At 41.9% G+C, this 22,259-nt stretch overlaps 1 protein-coding gene and 1 long non-coding RNA gene across 3 annotated transcripts in view; one reads left to right on the forward strand and one right to left on the reverse strand.

The window, feature by feature from the left end:
• The window catches only part of LOC104630080 (cell cycle control protein 50C), a 33,873-nt gene that overhangs the window by 8,761 nt on the left and 2,853 nt on the right, over positions 1-22,259 (reverse strand). Inside the window, exons 3-8 of one of the 2 annotated variants that reach the window (XR_012837764.1) lie at positions 22,026-22,127; positions 20,548-20,638; positions 20,006-20,143; positions 19,224-19,433; positions 8,681-17,528; positions 6,933-7,009 (exon numbers count right to left, since the gene is read on the reverse strand). Coding sequence is in view for 1 of the 2 variants with exons in the window: in XM_010304950.2 (XP_010303252.2) it covers positions 17,341-17,528; positions 19,224-19,433; positions 20,006-20,143; positions 20,548-20,638; positions 22,026-22,127 (729 nt within the window). In the remaining variant the exon portion in view is untranslated. Of the gene's footprint in view, positions 1-6,932; positions 7,010-7,034; positions 17,529-19,223; positions 19,434-20,005; positions 20,144-20,547; positions 20,639-22,025; positions 22,128-22,259 lie in introns of those variants that run through there. The other variant, XM_010304950.2, reaches the window with a different exon arrangement.
• On the forward strand, positions 509-1,693 carry LOC142600099 (uncharacterized). The gene is made up of 2 exons (XR_012833552.1): positions 509-639; positions 1,173-1,693. It is a non-coding gene; the product is annotated as an uncharacterized LOC142600099 (long non-coding RNA).

The following is a 22,259-nucleotide window of genomic DNA, read 5'->3' on the forward strand; positions in this document are numbered from 1 at the left end:
GTGAGGGAAAGGTATCCCTTCAGCAAAGATGATGTACATCATCCAAGCAAGCGGACCACCACAGAGAGAGGTATCCAGTACTTGAGGGAATTAGCCATGCGGGAGATGGTTTATTATGACCCGGACAACGTGCAGTTACCCACAGGTCCAGATGAGGTCCAATGCACACAACCCATACTTATAATCCTCTTGAAGGGACTGCTAAATCATTTTTGCAAGAAGTGAGTAATGAATACAATGACCACGATTAGAGACAACCAGTTCTACTGGACTGTGTGCATTCAATGGCCTGGCACGTCAGATCCACAGGAGTGTAAGGCTCTAGTGGACACCACTGCACAGTGTACCCTAATGCCATCCAGCCATGAAGGGGCAGAACCCACCTGTATCTCTGGAGTGACAGGGGCATCCCAACAGCTGACTGTACTGGAGGCCAAAGTGAGTCTAACTGGGAATGAGTGGCAAAAGCCCTGCATTGTGACTGGCCCAGAGGCTCCCTGCATCCCAGGCACAGACTGCCTCCAGAGAGGCTATTTCAGGGACCCAAAAGGTACCGGTGGGCTCTTGGCATAGCTGCCTTGGAGACAGAGGAAACTGAACAGCTGTCTACCTTGCCCAGTCTCTCAGAGGACCCTTCTGGTGTGGGGTTACTGAGGGTCCAAGAACAACAGGTGCCAATCGCTACCCCGAGGGTGCACCGGCGGCAATATCACACCAACCGAGACTCCCCAACTCCCATCCATAAGCTGATTCGTCAGCTGGAGAGCCAGGGAGTGATTAGCAGAACCCGCTCACCCTTTAACACTCCCCTGTGGCCAGTGCGGAATGGGGAGTGGAGACTGACGGTAGACTGTTGTGGCCTGAATGAAGTCATGCCACCGCTGAGCGCTGCCATGCCGGACATGCTAGAACTTCAATACGAGCTGGAGTCAAAGGCAGCCAAGCGCTATGCCACAATTGATATCGTGAATGCATTTTTCTCAATCCCTTCGGTGGCAGCGCGCAGGCCACAGTTTGCTTTCACTTGGAGGGGCACCCAGTACGCCTGGAATCGACTGCCCCAGGGGCAGAAACAGCCCCACCATTTGCCATGGACTGATCTGTACTGGAACAGGGTGAAGCTCTGGAGCATGTGCGATACATTGATGACATCGTTATATGGGGCAAGACAGCAGAAGTTGTTTCTGAGAAAGGGAAGAAAATAGTCCAAATCCTTCTGAAAGCTGGTTTTGCCATAAATCTAAGTAAGGTCAAGGGACCTGCACAGGAGATTCAGTTTTTAGGAAAAGAATGGCAAGATTGGTGTCGACAGATCCCAGTGGATGTGATCAACAAAATAGCAGCCCTGTCTCCACCGACTCGCAAAAAGGAAACACAAGCTTTCTTGGGTGTTGTGGGATTCTGGAGGATGCGTGTCTCAAAGTACAGTCTGATTGTAAGCCCTCTCTATCGGGTGACCTGGAAGCAGAACGATTTCAAACGGGGCCCTGAGCAACGACAAGCCTTTGAACAAATTAAACAGGAAATAGTCCGTGCAGTAGCCCTTGGGCCAGTCCAGGCAGGAGCAGATGTAAAGACCGTGCTCTACACTGTAGCCGGGGAGAATGGCCCTAGCTGGAGTCCCTGGCAGAAAGTACCAGGGAAGACTTGAGGTTGAGAATACTGAGGATCCAAGGCCGCTACGCTCCAACTGGCAGCACGTGAAGGGGTTCAAGCTGCTTTGGAAGTGATTGGTGCTGAAGCACAGCTCCTCCTGGCACCCCACCTGCCGGTGCTGGGCTGGAGGTTCAAAGGGAGGGTCCCCTCTACACACCACACAATGGATGCTACGTGGAGTAAGCGTGTCGCACTGATCACGCAGCGGGCTCCAATAGGAGACCCCGGTCATCCAGGAATCTTGGAAGTGATCACGGACTGGCCAGAAGGCAAAGATTTCGGAGTATCGCCAGAGGAGGAGGTGACACGTGCTGAAGGGGCCCCGCTGCATGATAAACTGCCAGACAATGAGAAGCAATGTGTCCTGTTCACTGACGGGTCCTGTCGCATCATGGGAAAGCACCAGAGGTGGAAGGCTGCCCTATGGAGTCCTGCATGACAAGTCGCAGAAGCTGCTGAAGGAGAAGGTGAATCGAGCCAGTTTGCAGAGGTGAAAGCCATCCAGCTGGCTTTAGACATTGCTGAACGAGAAAAGCGGCCGATGCTCCGTCTCTGTACTGACAGAGATGGACGGTGGCCAATGTCCTGTGGGTGGTGGTTACAGCAATGGCAGCAGAGCAACTGGCAGCGCAGAGGCAAACCCATCCGGGCTGCCCCAGTGTGGCAAGATACTGCTGCCCGGCTAGAGAAGCTGGTTGTAAAAGGACGTCACGTAGGTGCTCACATCCCCAAGAGTCGGGACACTGAGGAACATTCAAAGCAACCATCAGGTTGCTCAGATTGAAGTGGCTCAGGTGGATCTGGACTGGCAACATAAGGGTGATTTATTTATAGCTCGCTGGGCCCATGACACATGAGGCCATCAAGGAAGGGATGCAACATACAAATGGACTCGTGATCGAGGGGTGGACTTGACCATGGATGCTATCGCACAGGTTATCCAGGAATGTGAAATGGGCACTGCAATCAAGCAACCCAAGCGGTTAAAGCCTCTGTGGTATGACGATGGCTGAAATATCAATATGGGGGACGCCTGGCAGGTTGATTACATCACACTCCCACAAACCCACCAAGGCAAGCACCCTGTGCTTACAATGGTTTAAGCAACCACCAGATGGCTGGAAACATGTCCCATGCCACCACCCGGAACACTATCCTGGGCTTTGAAAAGCAAGTCCTGTGGCAGCATGGCACCCCAGAAAGAACTGAGTCAGACAATGGGACTCATTTCCGAAACAACCTCATAGACACCTGGGCCAAAGAGCATGGCATGGAGTGGTGTATCACATCCCCTGTCATGCACCAGCCTCTGGGAAAATCCAATGGTACAACGGACTGTTAAAGACTACACTGAGAGCAATGGGTGGTGGGACCCTCAAACATTGGGATACACATTTAGCAAAGGCCACCTGGCTAGTTTAACACCAGGGCATCTACCAGTCGAGCTGACCCTGCCCAATCAAAACTTCCACGCAATGTAGAAGTGGATCAAGTCCTCATAGTGCACATGAAGAATATGTTGGGGAAGACAGTCTGGGTTATCTCTGCTTCAGGCAAAGGCAAACCCATCTGTGGGATTGCTTTTGCTTGAGGACCTGGGTGTACCTGGTGGGTGATGCAGAAAGATGGAGAAGTCCAATGTGTACCTCAAGGGGATTTGATTTTGGGTGAGAATAGGCGATAAATTAAATTGCATGATGTTAATTGCTAAATAACCCTATCATTTTATGTCATCACTACTACAATTGCTGTATATCATATCAATCGTACTGCAGTAAGAATCACCCAAATTAATGAAGGATGAACTGTGATGAAACTGAGCAAAGTGCAGCGATGATGGAACTAGAACTGGCTTCAGCAACTGGTGCCCAGCAACTTCCTCAAAATCAACATCTTCAGCCCACAGACTGTGAGCACAGGCCACACCAGATACACCAGCCACAAGCTCCACATGCAGCATACAACAATCTAACAGCACACACCATCTCCCCTGCCCTGAGAGACTGTTACAGCAGGTGGAGCCCAAAGTCATGAATTAAATGAAGTGTGGATGTTTTTGAGGGGTGGCCCATAGACTAAGGGAATAACAACTCTGTGTGTGTGTGTATATATCTCAAAGACATGGTGATTAACTGGAAAGTGTAGTATCTGGGCATGATGTAGATGGTATAGAATAAGGGGTGGGTAACGTTGTGGTTTTTGGCTGGGATAGAGTTAATTTTTGCAAGAAGCTGGGAGGGGACACAGCCAGGAGAGGTGACCCAAACTAGCCAAAGGGATATTCCATACCATATGATGTCATGCTCAGTATATAAGAGGCAGAGATGGCTGGGGAGGTAGAATTGCTGCTCAGAAATGGGCTGGGCATTGGACAGTGGGGATGAGCAAATTGCATTGTCTATCACCTGCTTTGGATATTCTTTTATAAGGATTGCTGCTGTTTTTCTCTTCTTTCACTGTCCTAGTAAACTGACCTTCTCGCAACCCACAAGTTAACTTTTTCTTCCAATCTCACTTCGGGGGGGGTGAGGGGAGGAGTGAGCAAGCGGCCACATGGTGCTTAGCTGCCGGCTGGGGCTAAACCACAACACACACTCACACAAATGTAAAGTCATTTGGGTATATAAAACAGCTATGATAGAATATATTCAGGATTCATTCAGGATTGCATTTTCAGAACAAAACTTAGAATATTCTCCAGACACTGAGACAAAATACTGCAAACAAGCCTCTGCTTTTTTCTTCAGGTTTTATGACGACAATTTTGGAACAAAAAATAAAATGGAGAAAAAAATTAAATCACAAAGGAAATCCCTAAGCCATCTATATGAAAAGGTAACTTATTCCAACACCTCCTTCTGCCCAAGAAGTCTCATTCATTGGGTACAAAAACTTGCATTTTTCAGTAAAGCTCAAATAAATGTTTTATAAGATATTTCCAAGCTGCAGTTTCATGCAACAAAAAAAAGCATTGCACTGGTCCAAAAACTCATTAATGTACAAATGTAGCCAGAACAGGGTTTGTTGTTCTCAGCCCATGTAAAAGCATTTTAGCTATAATCCTGGAAAGTCATCTTCCTTCAGACAAGTGGGCAAAAAGACCTTGCGTTACTGTCCTCAAAGAATTACTCGGCATCCTGTCTTAAGTCATATCTGGCACAATAAACACCATATAAATAAGCATGCACCACATACTTAAAATATACAGTGTTCGATCCCACTAGGTAAATCTATCTTAAACTATTCAAGACACAAAATTATTTCAGAGATTCAAACACTAATAATAATACATTAATTTCTAGTGAAGAGCAGCTTTCAAAATACTGACAAACTGTTCAGGTATAACACACACAAAAAGCAAGCTCCTCCCTCGCCTTGTCTTGCACCCATAAAGTTTCTAAGGCTTTGAATCAGTGACACTTCTGGTGAGCACATTCTCTTTCCCAGCAGTTCGATCCCTAACGTAATGTTTGGTCCAAATTTTGCAACTAGGTTAATGCAGGACAGCTTCCATATTGGTTTTGGTGGGGCAAGGTCCAGCACACCACTGGAATAACTAGGTCTCAGCATCTGCCCAGGAAATGCATGGTGGGAAGGCCCCAAGGAAGCTCTGCTGTAACTTCCAAAAGGGAAGTTTTTTTGTAGCTGTGCTTGCTAAGTCCTGGTTGGTTTTTTGCTCTTTAGAGTGTCTTGTTTTTCATATCACCCCCCTCCTTTTATACCTACCTAACATAAATCCTTCCATTACCAGTCTAGATGACCAGCAGCCTAGCTTATTATTTTACATTCCTGAAGGGATTTATAAGCATCTATTACATAGCTGTAATAAACCATGAGTTAACACCAAACACTTAAACCACTTCTCCAGGAACATGGACGTCCAGAATTTTCAGAGTTGTCTTCCAGCCCAGCTTTTGGTAATCACAGGAAACCACAACACAGTGTTATTTTGACAGTTATTTTAATTTCCCAAAATTAGATGGGATCTAAATCCAGTGCTTTGATGTAAAGGAAAAAACCCCAACATCTTAACAAAATTCCAGTTCCTAACAGCAGATTATAACCAATGTCGTTTCAATTATGTTTTCACAGGACAATAAAAATAATTTACACCTCTATGCATATTTTATAACATTTTTTTCAATGCATAGAGGAAGATGAAACCATATACACAAAGAACTGGTCTCCTACATAAAGCAAACAAAAAAAAGCTGATTATTAAACCAAACTTCTCTCATAAAACGAGACCTGCGCTGGCAGTATTCCCACTCCAAACAGTGGCAGATACTAAATTTGTCAGTATCAAGAGACCGAAACCATTATTCATTATTCCAAAAGTTTTAACATTTTTTACATCTGTATCAGAGTTTGAACTCATACAATAATGAAACAAACAGCTACATGATATCCAGTACTAATAAAGCTGCCTGCAAAAATCAGTTCCCACTAAGTCGACCTCAAAGACCACTCGAAACACAACTGTATTACTACTTGTGCACATTTCCAAATTTGGCTTTTTATAAGGCATGCGTATGACTGAGGTAGCATTAAATAATTCCAAGAATATTTTTTCCATAAGTCATGATACCAGCCCTCTAATAAGTTTAAAAAAAATCCCTCCTCACTTTCAGCTGTAGAGGATGCTATCACCTTTTTGTTTTCTGTAATACCAACAGAATTTGGACACCAAGAGACTCTAACATATATTAGTAAGGTGAATCTTTTGTTGGTGTAGCTAATCCTTTTCCTTAACATGTATCTGTGCATTTAAGGCACTTTTCTGTCGGCATCTACCACCAATGACTTCTCTGATTTATCAGTCTGCAGGATAGGTGCCTAACAGTTTGAATGACCAGGTCCAACTATATACCTGTTAAATCTTCCTTCACAAATGACAGTTTAAAAACTCTCTCTAGTGATGAATTGCTTTGTTGGTACAAACAGAGAGGGGTATGAGGAAGCTGTTTTCCTCTGGGAACAACACTACTACACTTTAATTTAGGGATTTTTTTTAAAAGGAAAAATTAATTAATAATGAAATGTCAGACTTCTGCAGGATCTTGGATGCAGGACTTCTCAGAGCCAGCAGACTGACACATAAAGAGTTCTGAGAAGCTGTATATACAATTTTATAGTATATCAATGAGGTTTTTTTTTTCCTTTCATATATGTGATAAATTCACATATATGTGATGAATTCACTATTTTCAAATTCTGCAGTTCAAAACCAAGTATTTTCAGAAGATTTTCATTTATGTAGTTAAAAAAATGCTTACCTGGCATTTCTTTTTGCGTGCCTTCAACTTTGCTTGAGTATAACCTGAGATGGTCTGCATGTCTTCTAAGCATGAAGCTTCATATAGAACCAAATAGAAATTTAACATTAAAAAAACCCAACAAGTTGATTTCCTTCAACTGATCATTTATCTATAAACACAAAGACAAAGAATGTTTTTACAATACTTGTTTATATAGTTATAGGTAGTTCTATTTCAAGATAGTGTTACAAAGTTTTGCAAAATAAAAGAAGACCTTATTCTCACAGAATGTGGGGGAAAATAGCATGTGAAATCACATTTTTTCCATACAAACCAATTACATAAAAATACCACTGTTTTAATCAGGTTTTCTACAGTACATTTGCAAGCCAGTTTTGCCATGAACTGAAGTTTATTTTTTCATAGTATTGACAACTCCATGGAAACAAAACAAGTGGATTGTATTACCAGCTACTTTGAGGTTGACTACTAAAGTAAGACCTTGATTGTATAGTCCTAATATGCAATGGTAAATACTTACAAAAAACCCTACTGTGTCAAATTTAAAATTACCTGAATTTTGAATGTGGGTTATTTCAGCTCCAAACAAGAAAAATAAAATTTTGGCTTTCATATCAAGTAGGTGAGGTATTATTCAGCTAAGAACACAATTATTTATACAAAAAAAGCATTTTACACTTATATTAAGTATTATTAGCAGACAGTAACGTACAGCTTTTTATTAACATAACTATTTTCAGATTAAAACTGTATTCAAAAAGCCTTAAAAATAAGTGAGCCACAGACTTTCTATTTTTTGTACTAGATAAGTAAAGTGCAAACATGTTGCAAATGCCAAGATAAATCCAGCATTTTCCTCTCAGGCGCTTTATTGATGAGTGAGGATCACACATGGTATGTGTAGACTGAGTTGGAGGGAATCATACTTTTTTTTAGGTTTACAAAACAAAACAATTTCCCTGATTCTGTTCTAGTAAAGAATAAATTGTGCCCAAATGTGCCTCTTTCATAAAGACATCTGGAACAGCTGAAATGGATGCAGATATGTTGATTTCATGATGTAAATCTCAACCTAGACAATACCAGATTAGACAGGTGCATTGGTTGGGATGTAGTTGTCACATTGTATCATCTTGTATTTGCCTTGGTTTTAGTCTTTGACTTGTTTTACTCTTTCCTAACTCATGGCTGGCATTGGAAGCTGGTACTAAGCTAAATGGACCCAGTTGAGGTTGTTCTTCTGTTACTAATGTTGCCCAGTGCTACTTGTGATTTGGGAATCCCTGGGCTTGCTTTCACAGTGGCTGTTCATACACAGAGGGTCCAAAAATGCTACTGTCTGACCATACTAAAAAATGCACAAAGTCGTCAAAGGAAGGAACTGTTCTCTGTTCATACACCCACAGTGGTGAAAAGCAGGCTTGATCCAACACTGGGATCTCTTCTAAAGCTACAAGTATCAGATTCCCACGTGGGAAACTTGTGAGCCCTGGTACACAAGCACATAGTGTTTGGCACATAACAAGCACTCCAGGTGGGTTCAGGTGAGACCAGACCAACATTCGCTCACAACCTCCAGTCGTGCTGGCAAAGGTAACATGGAGAAAGCACCAGCTCCAAAGAGTGCTTTCTGGATCCAGCATCATGAGGCAGTGCTTTCACAAAAATACGTCTCCGGGAAAGCCCAGGAGCTGCAAGCACCCAGCCTGCCTCAGCCCTGCCGCAACCACAGCCCACCCCCTGACCTGGTGACGGCGGGTCGGCGGCAGCATGCTCTCGCCTCAGACCAGGCCGAAGAGGGCAGAGGGCTTCGGCAGGTTGGGGACGCCCGCGCAGCCACCCGCCGGCCGTTACGGCCACGCGCAGGGATCGCGAGCTGCAGCGGTCGCGCGCTCAACCGCCAGCCCGCACCTGCTCGAGGTACGTTACACCTCAACCGTCGTTGCGAGCAGCGAGTCCCACCACTCCCAGCTCCTCGGGGCTCCATTGGCTGCAACGAGCAACTCTGTTCCCGCCCGCTGCTCACCGATTGGCTCAGGCCCCCGCTGATCAGCGCGAAAACCCGACCCCTGGAGTCGGCGCCGCGCTAGACAGCTCACCCGGCCCTCGCAGCGGGACGGGCAAGAAATCGCAAATTAACCAAAATAAAGATACGCTGGCCAAACCCGCGGGAAGCAGGAGGATGGCAAAGGATCTTACCGCCAGAAACATGCACGGGCTGAGCCAGACAAAACTCGAAGCAGGTAAATCTGTAACTCGTCTCTGAAAGGTGGCTACTAGAGGACACCCTGTTCCCGGCACACTGTCATGGTCAGCAGTACCTCAGGGGAACAAAGGCCGCTTGACGACAGCTTCTGAATTTCTCAAGTCTTTCATCTGACAAAACTTACCTTGCAAGCAGTGGCTAAGATCATCCCATTTTTTTGCTGCATTGTTATGTGCGTCAGTCCCATTAAGAAGGTGTAAGTTTTGGACAAGGCCAGCATCAACAAACCACTTTTTCCTAGTAGAAGAGCAAGTTTTTTACTCTTGGCACAGTGAAGTCTAAAGAAAAAATATGCTAAAGACTCAAATACAAAAGACTTGGCTTTTCCATCAACTTCTAAGGAAATCACACTCTGTCTGCATTTATCCCCCCAAAACAAGTTTTGAGTAACATTTGGCTGAGGAAAACCTGCCAACATGTCAATGATATTACAGTTGTTATGAGTTTTATGAAATCAGAAGTCAACAAGAGAGAGTACAGACAATTTTACAAATACATGGCTCAGGCCACCTCCATATAAGCTGCCTTGCTTAAAAGCTACTGGTCCACCTCCTACAGAAGTAAAGCCCTGGATCCAAAACAGGGGCAACTCAATTAACTTTGGTATGCTCCTGAAACTAAAATTTATACCCATCCTGTAGGAAGGGAACATTCTTTCCCCAGAACTCAGCATTATTGAACTGAAGTCATTACAGGAAATAACCTTTCAACAGCTGAGAACACTTAAAATTACACCTGACACATTCATACTTCATTTCTTTCTATGACATGGCTATCACCTGTTAGGCAGGTATGACAAATCTTGACAAAACAGGTAAGTTTCAGGGCAAATCCCAAATTAAAAAACTTAGCCTATTTACTTATGCTGTGTGAGGCATTCCATTTCAATCTAAACCCTGAAAAAGCTAAAAATTATGAAAATGCCCAACTGGCTTGTGCTCTGTCTTCTGATTTTCTTGCCTCCCTTTGGAAAGCAACTCTTGACCTTTTCAGTTAAGACTTGGCTTTCCACTGGTTGCCTGAGGTGAAGTTATGAACTCAGAAATCTGAATGATAAATTCCTCAAGCTACAGTCTAAAACCCATTGGCACAATTACAGTTTATACATCTGTTAAGCAATTCTTGTATTTAATTCTTTTTGTCAGAAACAAAAATTTGCAGAGATAAAATCTTATCCATAGCTTTACTTTTTAGCTCACCAACTTTCTTTGGGATCAGTGCCTTTTTTTAATGATTGACTGCAAAGCCAGAAATGACAGTACATGAAGAAAGCTTGTTCAAAGACTTTCTGTGATCATTGCTGGATCTCACATGAGACCCAGCAACAGCGAGCTTAAAACATAGAAATTTGACTATAAGCAGTGGATTTTTTTTATCAAATTTGACAAATAAAAATCTGTGCTTTGTTTTGCTCAGTCAAAACAGGAATGGCTGAGACCAAAATTACACATGAACACCACTGATGTTTGTCAGTCCCAGATTCTGATGGTCATGGATTATTACTCATCAGAAGATAATACTATGAAAGACCTTAGATGCAGAAACCTATCTGCTTTATAGGCCACCTAATTCTTTGTAAGGTGTAGCTGAAGACTCACTAATTATTCTTTTATTAGTTTTATTTTTAGCGACTTTAATATAAAGTAACACTGCTGCAGTCAAAGCAACACACACAGAACCAGGGTAAAAACCGAAGCAAGGCCTCTCTTTTACAAAACTGATAGTACTTCAAAAGTCTAAATTCTGTTTGTAAATAAAATTCCCAAGATCTGCACTAAGACCAGCAAAAGCACTGATGCCACCACTTGATTTGTCCATTGGCTACTTTTCTTATGACCGTATCTCATCTTGACACCCTCCAAAACAAACTACACTGCTAATTCACACAACGCTACCGTGGTGCTCTTCCTGCTCCCTTACTACTTCTACTTTTCCGTACTTTTAACTCTGCAGGCAACACATTTGGATGGCACAATGCAGGCCACTGAAAGCCAGCCCACGCGGGGACTGTAATCTAATTAAACGACTTGGAAACACACCCTGCCACCCACCAGGATGAAGCACCGCTGGTGTGTTTCCTTGGTGTCCAGTGTTAAATCGCTGCTTCTGCCCAGTGTTGGGGGACGCAGTCCCGTTGTCCTCTGCTGCCAGGACAGATTTCTCAGCACACCCACTGTGGGGAGGAGTGTTATTAACTGTGGATGTTATTATTGTCCTGAGATGTTGTGAAGGCTCTGCGCTGTCCAGTAACTGCCATATTTTACCTCAGAGGCAATGACAGTGGCTCAGTACACGTCCCTCAGATGTTAACTTGTTATGACAACTGGGGCTATGGGATACTACCTCCTTCCTTTTTTTCTTTTAAGCATTCTGTGGGTTTTTTTGGACACATTTCTTTTTCCAGTGTTTTCAGGTTCATCGTCACCAATAACACAGTCCTTAGAAAGCCCAGGGATTCATATAAGTTATTTGAGAAACCTCAAGAACTTTTAACCTAATCTTAAACCCTGAATCCCCCAGTGTTATAACTGGGTTAACAGGGTTAACAGAGCTGTTAATGGAACAGTTTCTCATTATACACAGGGATCATCATGGGGGAAAAGGCAAATAACTTTGGGTAGCTAGGTCTGACACAGCAGAAACCCTCATTTTTTTCACAAGTTTTTTTTTAATTGGTTCAGTTTGAAAGGAATCATTTTAGGCAATTTAATGCAAGGAGATAATGGCTGCAATTGAGCTTTTTTTCATCTTGTTTCACACTGTATGTTTGTCAACAAATTACATAGTACATACTCAGTAGATACACAGATATTTTGATTAGAGCTGGCAGAAAGTATAAGCTTTCCAGCGTATGAGCTATTTCGCTTTTTTTAGCTATGGCAATTACCATTTGATATCATTTAAATATTGCCTCTACTTGCACTGGACCAGAATCAGCCTTATTGTCCTTTTCCTCTCCAAGCTGGCTATAAGGCGAAAGGGAGAAAACTTTTTTCATGCACCCAGAAATAAGCAAAAGCCAAACAGCCCCACTGTTCCTGTGCCCGGCTTTCCATTGCCCGGGGAGAAAGTAGGACACAGAGCAAACAAAAACTGCTCAACAATCCCTCTCTTGCAAAGAAGAGGCCACCAAAGCAAAGGCAGCTGCCCAAGGTGTTCCCAGATCATAACAAAATTGTTCATGGAATTGTAGGCAATAATGGAATTAGAGAGAACTGAGTCAAAACACCTGAGCTGAAAAACTATGCAATGTAGTTCAGTACTTTCCATTGAGAACTTTTTACTTAACTTGGCTGCTCCCCCAAATCATATGAGTCTTCCAGATCACATGTCAGGATACGCTATCATCTTAAGTAGCTTAGCCAAATTTCTTTGCCTCTACATCCAAGAGCAGAAAAAGTACTTTGCCCCTTCCACCATTCTGCTTCCTGGTGCGATTACAGCTTTTTCCTCATACCATATTGCTGTCTCATACCATATCGCTCCCAGCTGAGGAAGACAGCACATTCTTACGTGATAAGCAACTGCTTTCTCCTATTTTAGATCTAAACTTCAACCCAAATTGATATGCAATCTCTCTCTACATTACCAAAACTTTCCAAGCCCTCCCTTCCCTGAACTGCTATCTTTGACTTGACTCTGGTATTAGTTTGATTTCTCAGAGGAAGGACAGAAAGCTTTTACACTGTAATGTGTCATTAAAATACATGGCACCCCATCCAAACACTATTAATAATCTCCATGCAACACAGCTCTTTATATGAAATAGATGCAGCACGTAACTAATTTTTCCAGATTCTATAGGTCTGTGATCATGCTAATCTGTTTCACATGAAGGACTCATGTCTTTATTTTTAGATGAGATGACTTAAGCAAATGTCTATGTTTAGAACACAGAAAAACCAACCAAGGCAGACAGATACTGGACATATATGTATGAAACTGTAAAGCCTGAAAAAGACTTGGAAAAATTCTGTAACTGGAGTGCTACTGAAATATCCTGTAACTCCTGCTTCACTTTTATGTCTCTATATACAGACATAGATATATATCCCATTAATGAAATCCAATCCTAAAGGGACCTGGCAACCAAAAGTAGTACAGCAGTTTTTGACATTAAAATAAAGCGCTCTCTCATACCCCTCTGTAATTTAGAAATGAGATTTAAATTGCATATAAGTTTTTCATAATAATGGGATCTTTTCACCTCCAGATATTTTTGTCACTGTTAAAACTGAACTACACAACTCCAGAAGATAAAGTGCTCCCATGTGTAACCGTCATCCTCAAAATTACAAATGAAAACATATATTAAAACCAAACAAAACTCAGAAATGTATATCTGATTTAGCTCACCATTGTAGTCCATATAAATTTAGATTACATCTACTAATAGGAATCCTTTGTCTAGTTTTCCATTTATTAAATATTCACAACCCAAAAGAAAAAAATTGCAGTAAATAATGTGCTCCTTTATTTATCTTTCTAGAAAAAAGATGAGGAAAAGAAAAAATCCACACTTTCTAGTACTTTAAGCATCTATGATAGCATTAATTTCGGTCCAGCAAACTTAAACCCCATTTCTGACATGCATCTTTCTTTTTTTGAGAGTGAAAGAAATAGGCCAAGTTCCATCAGCTCAACGGGACTGAATATAGAGCAAAGATGCAAGATAAGGCTTTAAGTAGGACTAACAAAGGAACCAGCACTTTCCTCTGAAAGAAAAAAAAAAATTTTTAGTATTATGCCATTTTCTGAAGTGTTGGCACTTGTAGGAAAGGGATTCAAACAATTTAAACATTTTGATATGCCAAAATATTACTAATAATGGCAAGAAGTCTTCTATGGCTTAGTGATGTACCACTCACAGTGGTGCTGTTGACTTACATTTTCCATGTACAGCTCTTAATTTCATTTAGCAATCTTAAACCCATACATCTTTGTACTGAATTGACAAGTCTACATACGTTAATCTCTCATAGGAAAAGGCCTATTTACTATTGGTGGAAGTATGCTTGATAGAGAAGATAATCGAAATTCAATTTTGAAAAGTTTTACCAAGGTGTGTGTGTTTTGGTTTTGATTTGGTTGTTTTTGTTTAAACTCAAGACACATAATCTAAATTCAAAAAATCGAATGTGCAAGGCAAAAGCAGCACTGTGCCAAAGGTACAGTATTGGTCATGACACTCCAGGTATTTTAAAAGCAATTTGTACCTCAGTAAAAGTGCAACATCTCTGGTTCCTTCATACCTCTGCTCTCCAAATCTCAGTATGCTTTCCTTGATCAATTTGATTTAATGATCTCCTAATAGCCAGAATAACTTAATTCATAATCATACTGGATTTTTGTCTGGAATCATGCTTCCTGCTGGTATCAGCAGCTGACAAAAGGGAACAATCTCCTGAGACATGCCACACCGAGGAACAGTTAATGATGACTTTGACTATCTTTCTGTTTTGTTAGACCAGTCCTTCAGCCAGGGCTCTCACTTCTGCTTCAGCCCTGCACACGAGGCAAAAAGGCAGCCGCAGCATAAAACAATTCCAATAAGCATTTCATGCAGGTAGAATTCCCCAATGTGGGCACCGGGGAACACATCTACAACATTTTCAGAAAAAGGCACATTCATGCAAGCTCTGGCACAAGGGGCAGACCAACAGCGTAGCTGTAGCACTGGCACAAAAGGCAGTGTAAGGAGGTTGCTAAAACTTATTTTCCACTCTTTTGAGCAAGGCAGATTCCATCTGCTGGGAGTAGTTCATCAAAACTGCCATTCCCATTGCTCTGGTCTGGGCAGCAGAATCCCGAATGACAAGACAGACACTGCGGAGCTGCTCAGAGTTAACAGTAACTGCCGGGCTCAAGCAGCAGCTTCCGAGGACATTGTTCACAGGGTACAATAAAGATGTAAGACTGTTTAAAGCTGTGGTAAGATGAAAAAGAGGTTTTGGGTTTATAAATGAAGACTTAGACAACTTCCAGAATAACAGAAAGAGGAAGATTTGTTTGAAGACAGGTTTTTCCTGTGGAGGGGTTTGAAAACAATGCACATTTCAAGAGAAGAGGTTCTTGCACAAACCTCTGGGAGATAATGGGCAAACTGTAAGCACTACTTGCTAGACTGTGTTTTCTAAGTTTTTTTTCTGCTAGACACTGACTGTCTGATATTCAGTCTCCTTTTACTAACATTTTTACCAGATACTTCATGAAGAAATAAAATCAGTGACAATTGCACTGTGACTTAACTACCCAAATGACATACCATTTCCTGAAAGTCAGTTTCTTAGAGGATTTAAAAAGGAAAAAAGGAGAAAAGAAAGAGGTTCCTGTGGTCTGTGTGGAGTCAGAAATCCTAAGTTCAGCTTTGGCATCAACTCCCACCAAGGCTTTCCAGAGGGCTGCATGGGATTACATTTTCAAAAGGACTTAAAAGGATTAGGAGCACGTCTCATTGTTAAAAGTGATTTAGACTAATGAGCTTAGCATTGCTCAATGTAATGCTTCATGATCGAGTCCAGTGAGGGGTAGGGCTCTCCCACAGCTCCTGGCAGATTTAGATGCGACGGTCTGAACTACAGCAACCCTGTTTTCTACAGCTTTCTGATAGAGGTGACTGGCCCCGACCAGGAAAAGCAGACAGGGACGCCCGCCTTAGCCCAGCAGGTCAGCAAAAACCATCGATGGAGCAAGCCTGTAGTAACAGGCTGGGTTGTGAACTTGAGCAGCACCCCTTCTGCTGCTCATGGCACAACTGTGAAGCAGAGATGAAAGAGTACTTTCTGTGGCTGCAGACAGATTCACCAGAGGCCATCATCTGTCAAAGGTCACAAGCTTCTAAGTACCCCAGACACTTCTAAAAGCTGAGGTGGGTGCCCTTGACAGTGGCATGCAGCCTCCCTGTGCCACATTCTCTTCTCTTGCTCTAGTCTGTGATTTCTTTCTTGTTTTAGTGTGGAAGTTTTTTTAGGGGAGGGAGAGGTAAGGCACACAGAATACTTATCAAAGGAATTGAAGTGTTTTATTCAGTGTGCACTTTTGCAACAGAAAAAATATTTTAAAAAATTTGGATGGATCATGGTATACTTGACCTAAATTCTTCAGTGCTGTTCCCGCATTTTATGAGAGACTGGAAATAACTCCTAAATGTGTAAAATTTTGAACATGAAACATGAAAACGGATATGCCTATTCATGAGCTACAGTGTTTACATTCTGAAAATTAAGTTGACATTTTCTGATGCTTTGTTTTCTATTGACAATAAGTCACCATACCACAGAAATGGGGGCTTGAAAGGGGAAGAGACATTTCATGTAACATAACAGTCTGTGAACTTTTGTGTTGAACGGGGTACATAGGAGTGCAATTGTGGCCTAATAGTTATATTAGGCAGATGTTTCTGCTAAAACATTTAGCATTAAAGGAGTTTCTAATGTAAGCTTTCTATTACATCATCATTTAAAAAATGTCAATCAGTGTTTTGATGACCTCTAGCTTTGCAGGTTAGTCTTGGTACCTTAGTACCTAAGTACTCCAAACTCCTAAAAAATGCCCTTTATTCAATCACAAATCAAGTATCAAATTGCAATGAATATGCTGTGGTAAATTGGCTGCTTTCTCAGGACAGCTAAAAAAGGTATATAAATCCCAAGCCAAGCCATTCAGCCCACATATGTGGCCCACAAATAGATTTTCGCACCAAGTTCTACCTGCTCACGCTTTTTGCTGGCTCAAGACCTTACTTTTTACCCTTTCAAAGCTCCATTTAAATCAAGACAAATATTGTCTGAATTAAGGGCTGAGTAAGAAATGAATATGGACCCTTACTTCTGGACAGCCATTAGGACCGTTCTTTTGCCATTGCAATTCTAACCCAATATGCTATCTGTTGTTTGAAGCTCATCTCATTACAAGTTTCCTAGGAAACAAATTTAGGAGCACACAGACATTAATAAGAATGCAGCCTCAGGTAAGTTTGGGTTTGGATGATGGAATAGCACTGTCCGTCAATTTGCTTATGTTCACCAAACCTATTACTGAAACAGATCCAAAGCTGAGGAGAAAGAATGAAAGGTCTGCGCTGTATGTTCTTTGTTCACAGCACACCTTTGCCTTTGTTCAGAAAGCCAGGGAAACTTATTACTTCTGAAAGTATGTTTTCTTTTTTCTGAGCTTTAAGTGGATGGCAGTTATGACAAAACCTGTCAGGGTTGCTGCTGTGCCAGAAACCACATAGGCAATTCCCAGGAATGGGTTACTTCCTCCGCTCCATACCACAGTTGAAAGAATCACGTGCTTCCTCCCCTTGAATTTGGTAACAGGAAAATCTGATAGAAGGATGTTAAAGTTTCACTAACAAGTAAGTTTACATTATTTCCAGGAGGAGGAAAAGTAGCGGTAAATGCTCAAAAACCTTTCCAAGGCATAAAGAGTCTGGAGAGATGCATTTGCTGCAAAAATTCCTTTAACTAATCTGTGATGTCTCTGCTATTCTGGGTCCAAAATCCCAGTAGCAGCTGGTGGTAACAACTCCAGTTATTTTAGATACAGTCTCTGTGTGACCCTGGATATCCTTTCTTGTACATTTTAAATTTCAGATTCTTAACTGCTACTTTGTTAATTTGCTATGAAAATTCAGTTGAAAATTAGCCTTTTGGGCATCTTATGATGATGCTCCACATATTCTCACTGAGGGGAAGTGCTCACTTCTACTTTACATGTTGTCTACCCAGAATATTATATGATTTTACCTTTCATCTCTCCATGTGGAAGCTTTCAGAATAGAACAGTGCTACAGCATTTAAAATCATAGCTCTATCTGCTGAGAGAGAAGAGAAATTTATAGTCGTCTTGACATAACTCCTGCTGACAAAACAACTGCTTTAGTCACTGTATTGGGTCTGGCTGAGGCGGAGTTAATGTTCCCCACAGCGCTGTGCTGCGTACAGGCACCAGCAAGGTGTTGGTAACACACCGGTGTTTTGGGTGCTGCTGAGCAGCGCTGGCACAGCACCACGGCTGTGTCTCTCCAACAGCCCCCTCACCAGCAGGCTGGGGGTGGGCAAGGTCTTGGGAGGGGACACAGCCAGGACAGCCGACCCCAACTGACCACAGGGATATGCCATACCATATCACGTCTGCTCAGCAATAAAAAGCTGAGAGGAAGGAGGCGGCAGTGGGGGCATTCATTATTTATGACATTTGTCTTCTGGAGCAACTGCTATGTGTACTGAAGCCCTGCTTCAGTAGTGGCTGGACATGGCCTGCTGATGGGAAGTAAAGTAAATCTTTTGGCTTTTTTCCTTTGCTTCCATGTGCAGCCTTTTGCTTTATTAAACTGCCTTTATCTTGACTCATGAGGGTTTTTTCCATCTTTTATTCTCCCCTCCCTGTCCTGCTGAGGAGGGCAGTGATAGAGCGGCTTGGTGGGCACCTGGTGTCCAGCCAAGGTCAACCCACCACAGTCAGCAAAGTTCACACTGTTCAGCATGAGAATGCATTTTCACCAGCACAAAAGTTCCTGTCAGCACATGGTTCAAATCTGCCAGAGGGCTCTGCTGACACAGGCATCCCACACAGCTCTCAATGACAGCTCTCAATGGCAGGGATACCTCTGGCACTTCTTGCACCCTAGTAAGGGTGTCTACATATCTGATTAGGCCACCACTAAGTATTTCAGCTAAAACAACATCTTCAACCATCTCTTCAGCTTCCCACTCTTCAGTTTTACCCTTTGTGTAAAGCTCCCACGTGCTGTCTGCAGCCAAAAGTAGTCCCCTCAGAAGTTAAATTCAATGTCATGTGCAGCCATTTGAGTGACAGGTCTTAACTCTGTTTGCACAGGCTCAAGAAAAAACACTTGTAGTGTCTTATCACCCTCAAAACCAGGTCTTTTCAAGGTGATTCAGTTTGGGGTGTTTTGCTCGGTTTCTTTGCTGTTTTACTATACAAATCCCATCCACTTCCATCTGGTTGTAACTATCTAATAGTTAAGGAGTGTCTTGGATAATATGAAAGGATACTATAGGAAATATGAAAAGTATAGTTCCCTGCTGGGAGACCACCTGCAAACTGCCTTATCCGTCTGACACGACGGTAAAGATTTCTGAATGTAGCAAAGGCCGACACTCGCATCCAGATAATGAAGTCATCGTTTACATAACCATTGTTCCTTTCATCTTCCTCGTCTAACAAATATACTGGTTTCTGCCAGTAAGGAGGTCTTGCTGTCCCTGGTGAAAAAGAAAGGAAAGACATACTGTCAGTAGAATGGTGGCTGGTCACTAACTTCTAGGCCTACTCACAACCAAGGCAGAATATGAGATATGAGACACAAGACACGGTGCAGTACTGAAAAATTCTATATGCTAGATAACACTTTGCACCCAAGCATCTCCGCTCACCTCAAACATAAATGAACAGAGTTTAACAGTACCCAGGGGTTGCTACACATTAGAAAGCTCAAGCACAGGAAAAACAAAGCAACTTGCACAAATGAAAATACTATTTATTCTGGATTCTTGCTTTTTCAGCAAGCAACATACACTCTATAATGAGGAGCTTGCCTTCATTTTTATACATTAATTTATTCCTGTACAATCATAAAGGCACCTTTTTCAGCCTAATGGCACAGTCTATAATATTTAGAATTTGCCACATGAAAACTACTTAGATAATTAATTCTTGCATCTTACATCCAGCACAGCACTGCCCTGATCCAGAATAGGGAGCTTTTAGTCCCACTTCAATACAGATTAACCATAACAAGAAAACAGCCCTAGGAAACCAGTGGAACCATTCTTACCTGCAAACGCAGAAGAGAGATTGTATGATTTTGGATTGCGAAATTTCACATTTTTATCTGTCCACCAACTGTTTCCAGTCTTCAGCAGTGGTACTTGAATAACAGATGAGTTAAGATTGTACAAAAGATGAATAGTATCTGCAGGGAATACAAAAAACAATACATATGAGTAAAAGTCAGTCATTCTAATGGCCAGCATGAGTAACAAAAACTGACACATTGAAGGACTTTTCAAGTGAATAGAGAACAAAAAAGATCCTGGGAAGGGTTTCATCATGACTGTGTACAGATCATTGTACACTCCGCAAGAAGAATGAAGCTTCCAGAGCCTTAGAACCTCTGAAGTTTCAAAGATTAAAAAAAATCCTACCAATAATGCTACTGCATCTCTATGTAGAAATATGTCCAAGTACCTTGTGTCCACAAATTCCACAAAATCTTTTGTGGAAGAAAAACAGAGATCATGCAAAATCAGGACTCAGCTGGATTAGGCTAACAGAATAGTTTCAAGAGAATATTAGATGTGGAAGGTACCTACTTACCATTGAACATGCTGTTGGCAATAGCACCACATGGAGCCATGGGCGTCCCATTTTGGTAGGTGATGAAGGGTGTGCAGTAACTCTTCTGAATCTGCATTCAAGGTCACAGAACAATGAGGCACAGAACCTGAGGGGTTTGTGTCGGTTTGCTGGTGTTAATGTTCTCCTCTCATTCCTTCTTCTGAAAAGCCACTGAATAATTAAGTCTCCAGTACCTTTTGGTCACATTAGAGATACATCCAAATGAATGGGTTTGTACGTGAGGAACACCTCCCATAGCATGGTAAATAAACTTAGGGTCTTCAGCAAATTCTGCTGTGGACTTGCAAAATCCAGACTACAAAAACTCATTTGGAGATCTATTGCTGTAACATATCTGCAATTTAAAATGTTCCAGTGAAGCCCTGAGTTACCCTAGAACATCTTATTTTTCCTTCTTTTTAATTCTGACCTGCGCTGCTTCAGTGGTGGAGAACAGCAGATGCAGTTAGCCACATTACTGCAGCTCTGTGTGGGGAAATCTTGATGTATGAAGATAAAGCATGAAAAACAAAAGCCCATCTCAAATTTAGCACGTCTCCGATTTCATGAAAAACTATAAATCTTCAGGTTTAAACACAGAAACATTTTCAAATAGCTCTAAAAAGCTGCGTATCTGATTGGCACACAAGTCAAAAGCGGTTGCACCTGGATGCAAACAAACAAGCTGACTGGACACCTGGAGAAGCAGATTTACAGGGAACATATCTTGAGAGTTACAAGAAGCATTTTATAGAAACAACAGATTATTGTGGCACAATCATCATATGTACTGAGAGGGCAGTGTGTGGACTGTGTGTACATTAAGAAATACTACTTTTAAGCCAACAAAAACATGTTTTAGATTTTTAAGTACAAAAACTGTAAACGCAATGATTGCATTCTGCAATTTCCTTATGCAGGCCTGCTGCAGATGATGCTGTCTAGCCTCCTCTTTAGACCTCTAAGTTGCATACCTGAATGCTACATAATCACTTATTTCACCATAAACCTTTTCCTGCTTCTTGTCTGCTTTCAAAGCCAGATGGCAAAATGAAAGATTTAGAATAACTTAATTCCCTAACCCTGTAATAAAAGCACAGCTTAAAACATTTCTGGCTGAGATGACTGAAAACACAAGAAGGAAAAGCTTTCTGTAAATTTAATTGAAAAAGATGATGTATTTTTAATCAGCATCCCTACAAGGTGTAGATTTGAGAACTGCAACACAGGGCTGACATCTTTTATTTATCCCCTCAATCTTTCTCTCTTATTAAGTTAATAGAGGTAATGGCCCTAACAATCATAAAAGCAGAGAGCAAACACTGAAAATCTGTACCTTCTTATTATTCCCTAGAGCCATCTTAACACACTTACAGTTATGCCTAGTTAGCTCTCCATATGGTCAAAGATGCACCTGATGGAAATACTGACGATCTCATAATATAAAGAAAACTTACATTTACATTTCGACCCAACAATTGTGCATCACTTCTTGATATCACATATCGACGGTGGTTCTGATAGAAGTTTTGCAGGCCGTAGTACATAAAAACGTCACCCTAGAATTCAAGGATAAATCCCTTCAATAAGATGAATTCATGTAGACAAAGAGAAGTCCTATTACTTGCTAAAAAGAGAGGGGAAGAGAGTACTCAATTCATATTGAAGTGTTGGTAACTACATTCCAAGCA

The sequence above is a fragment of the Balearica regulorum genome, chromosome 1, assembly GCF_011004875.1.
Source record: "Balearica regulorum gibbericeps isolate bBalReg1 chromosome 1, bBalReg1.pri, whole genome shotgun sequence".
Taxonomy (NCBI): Eukaryota; Metazoa; Chordata; class Aves; order Gruiformes; family Gruidae; genus Balearica; species Balearica regulorum.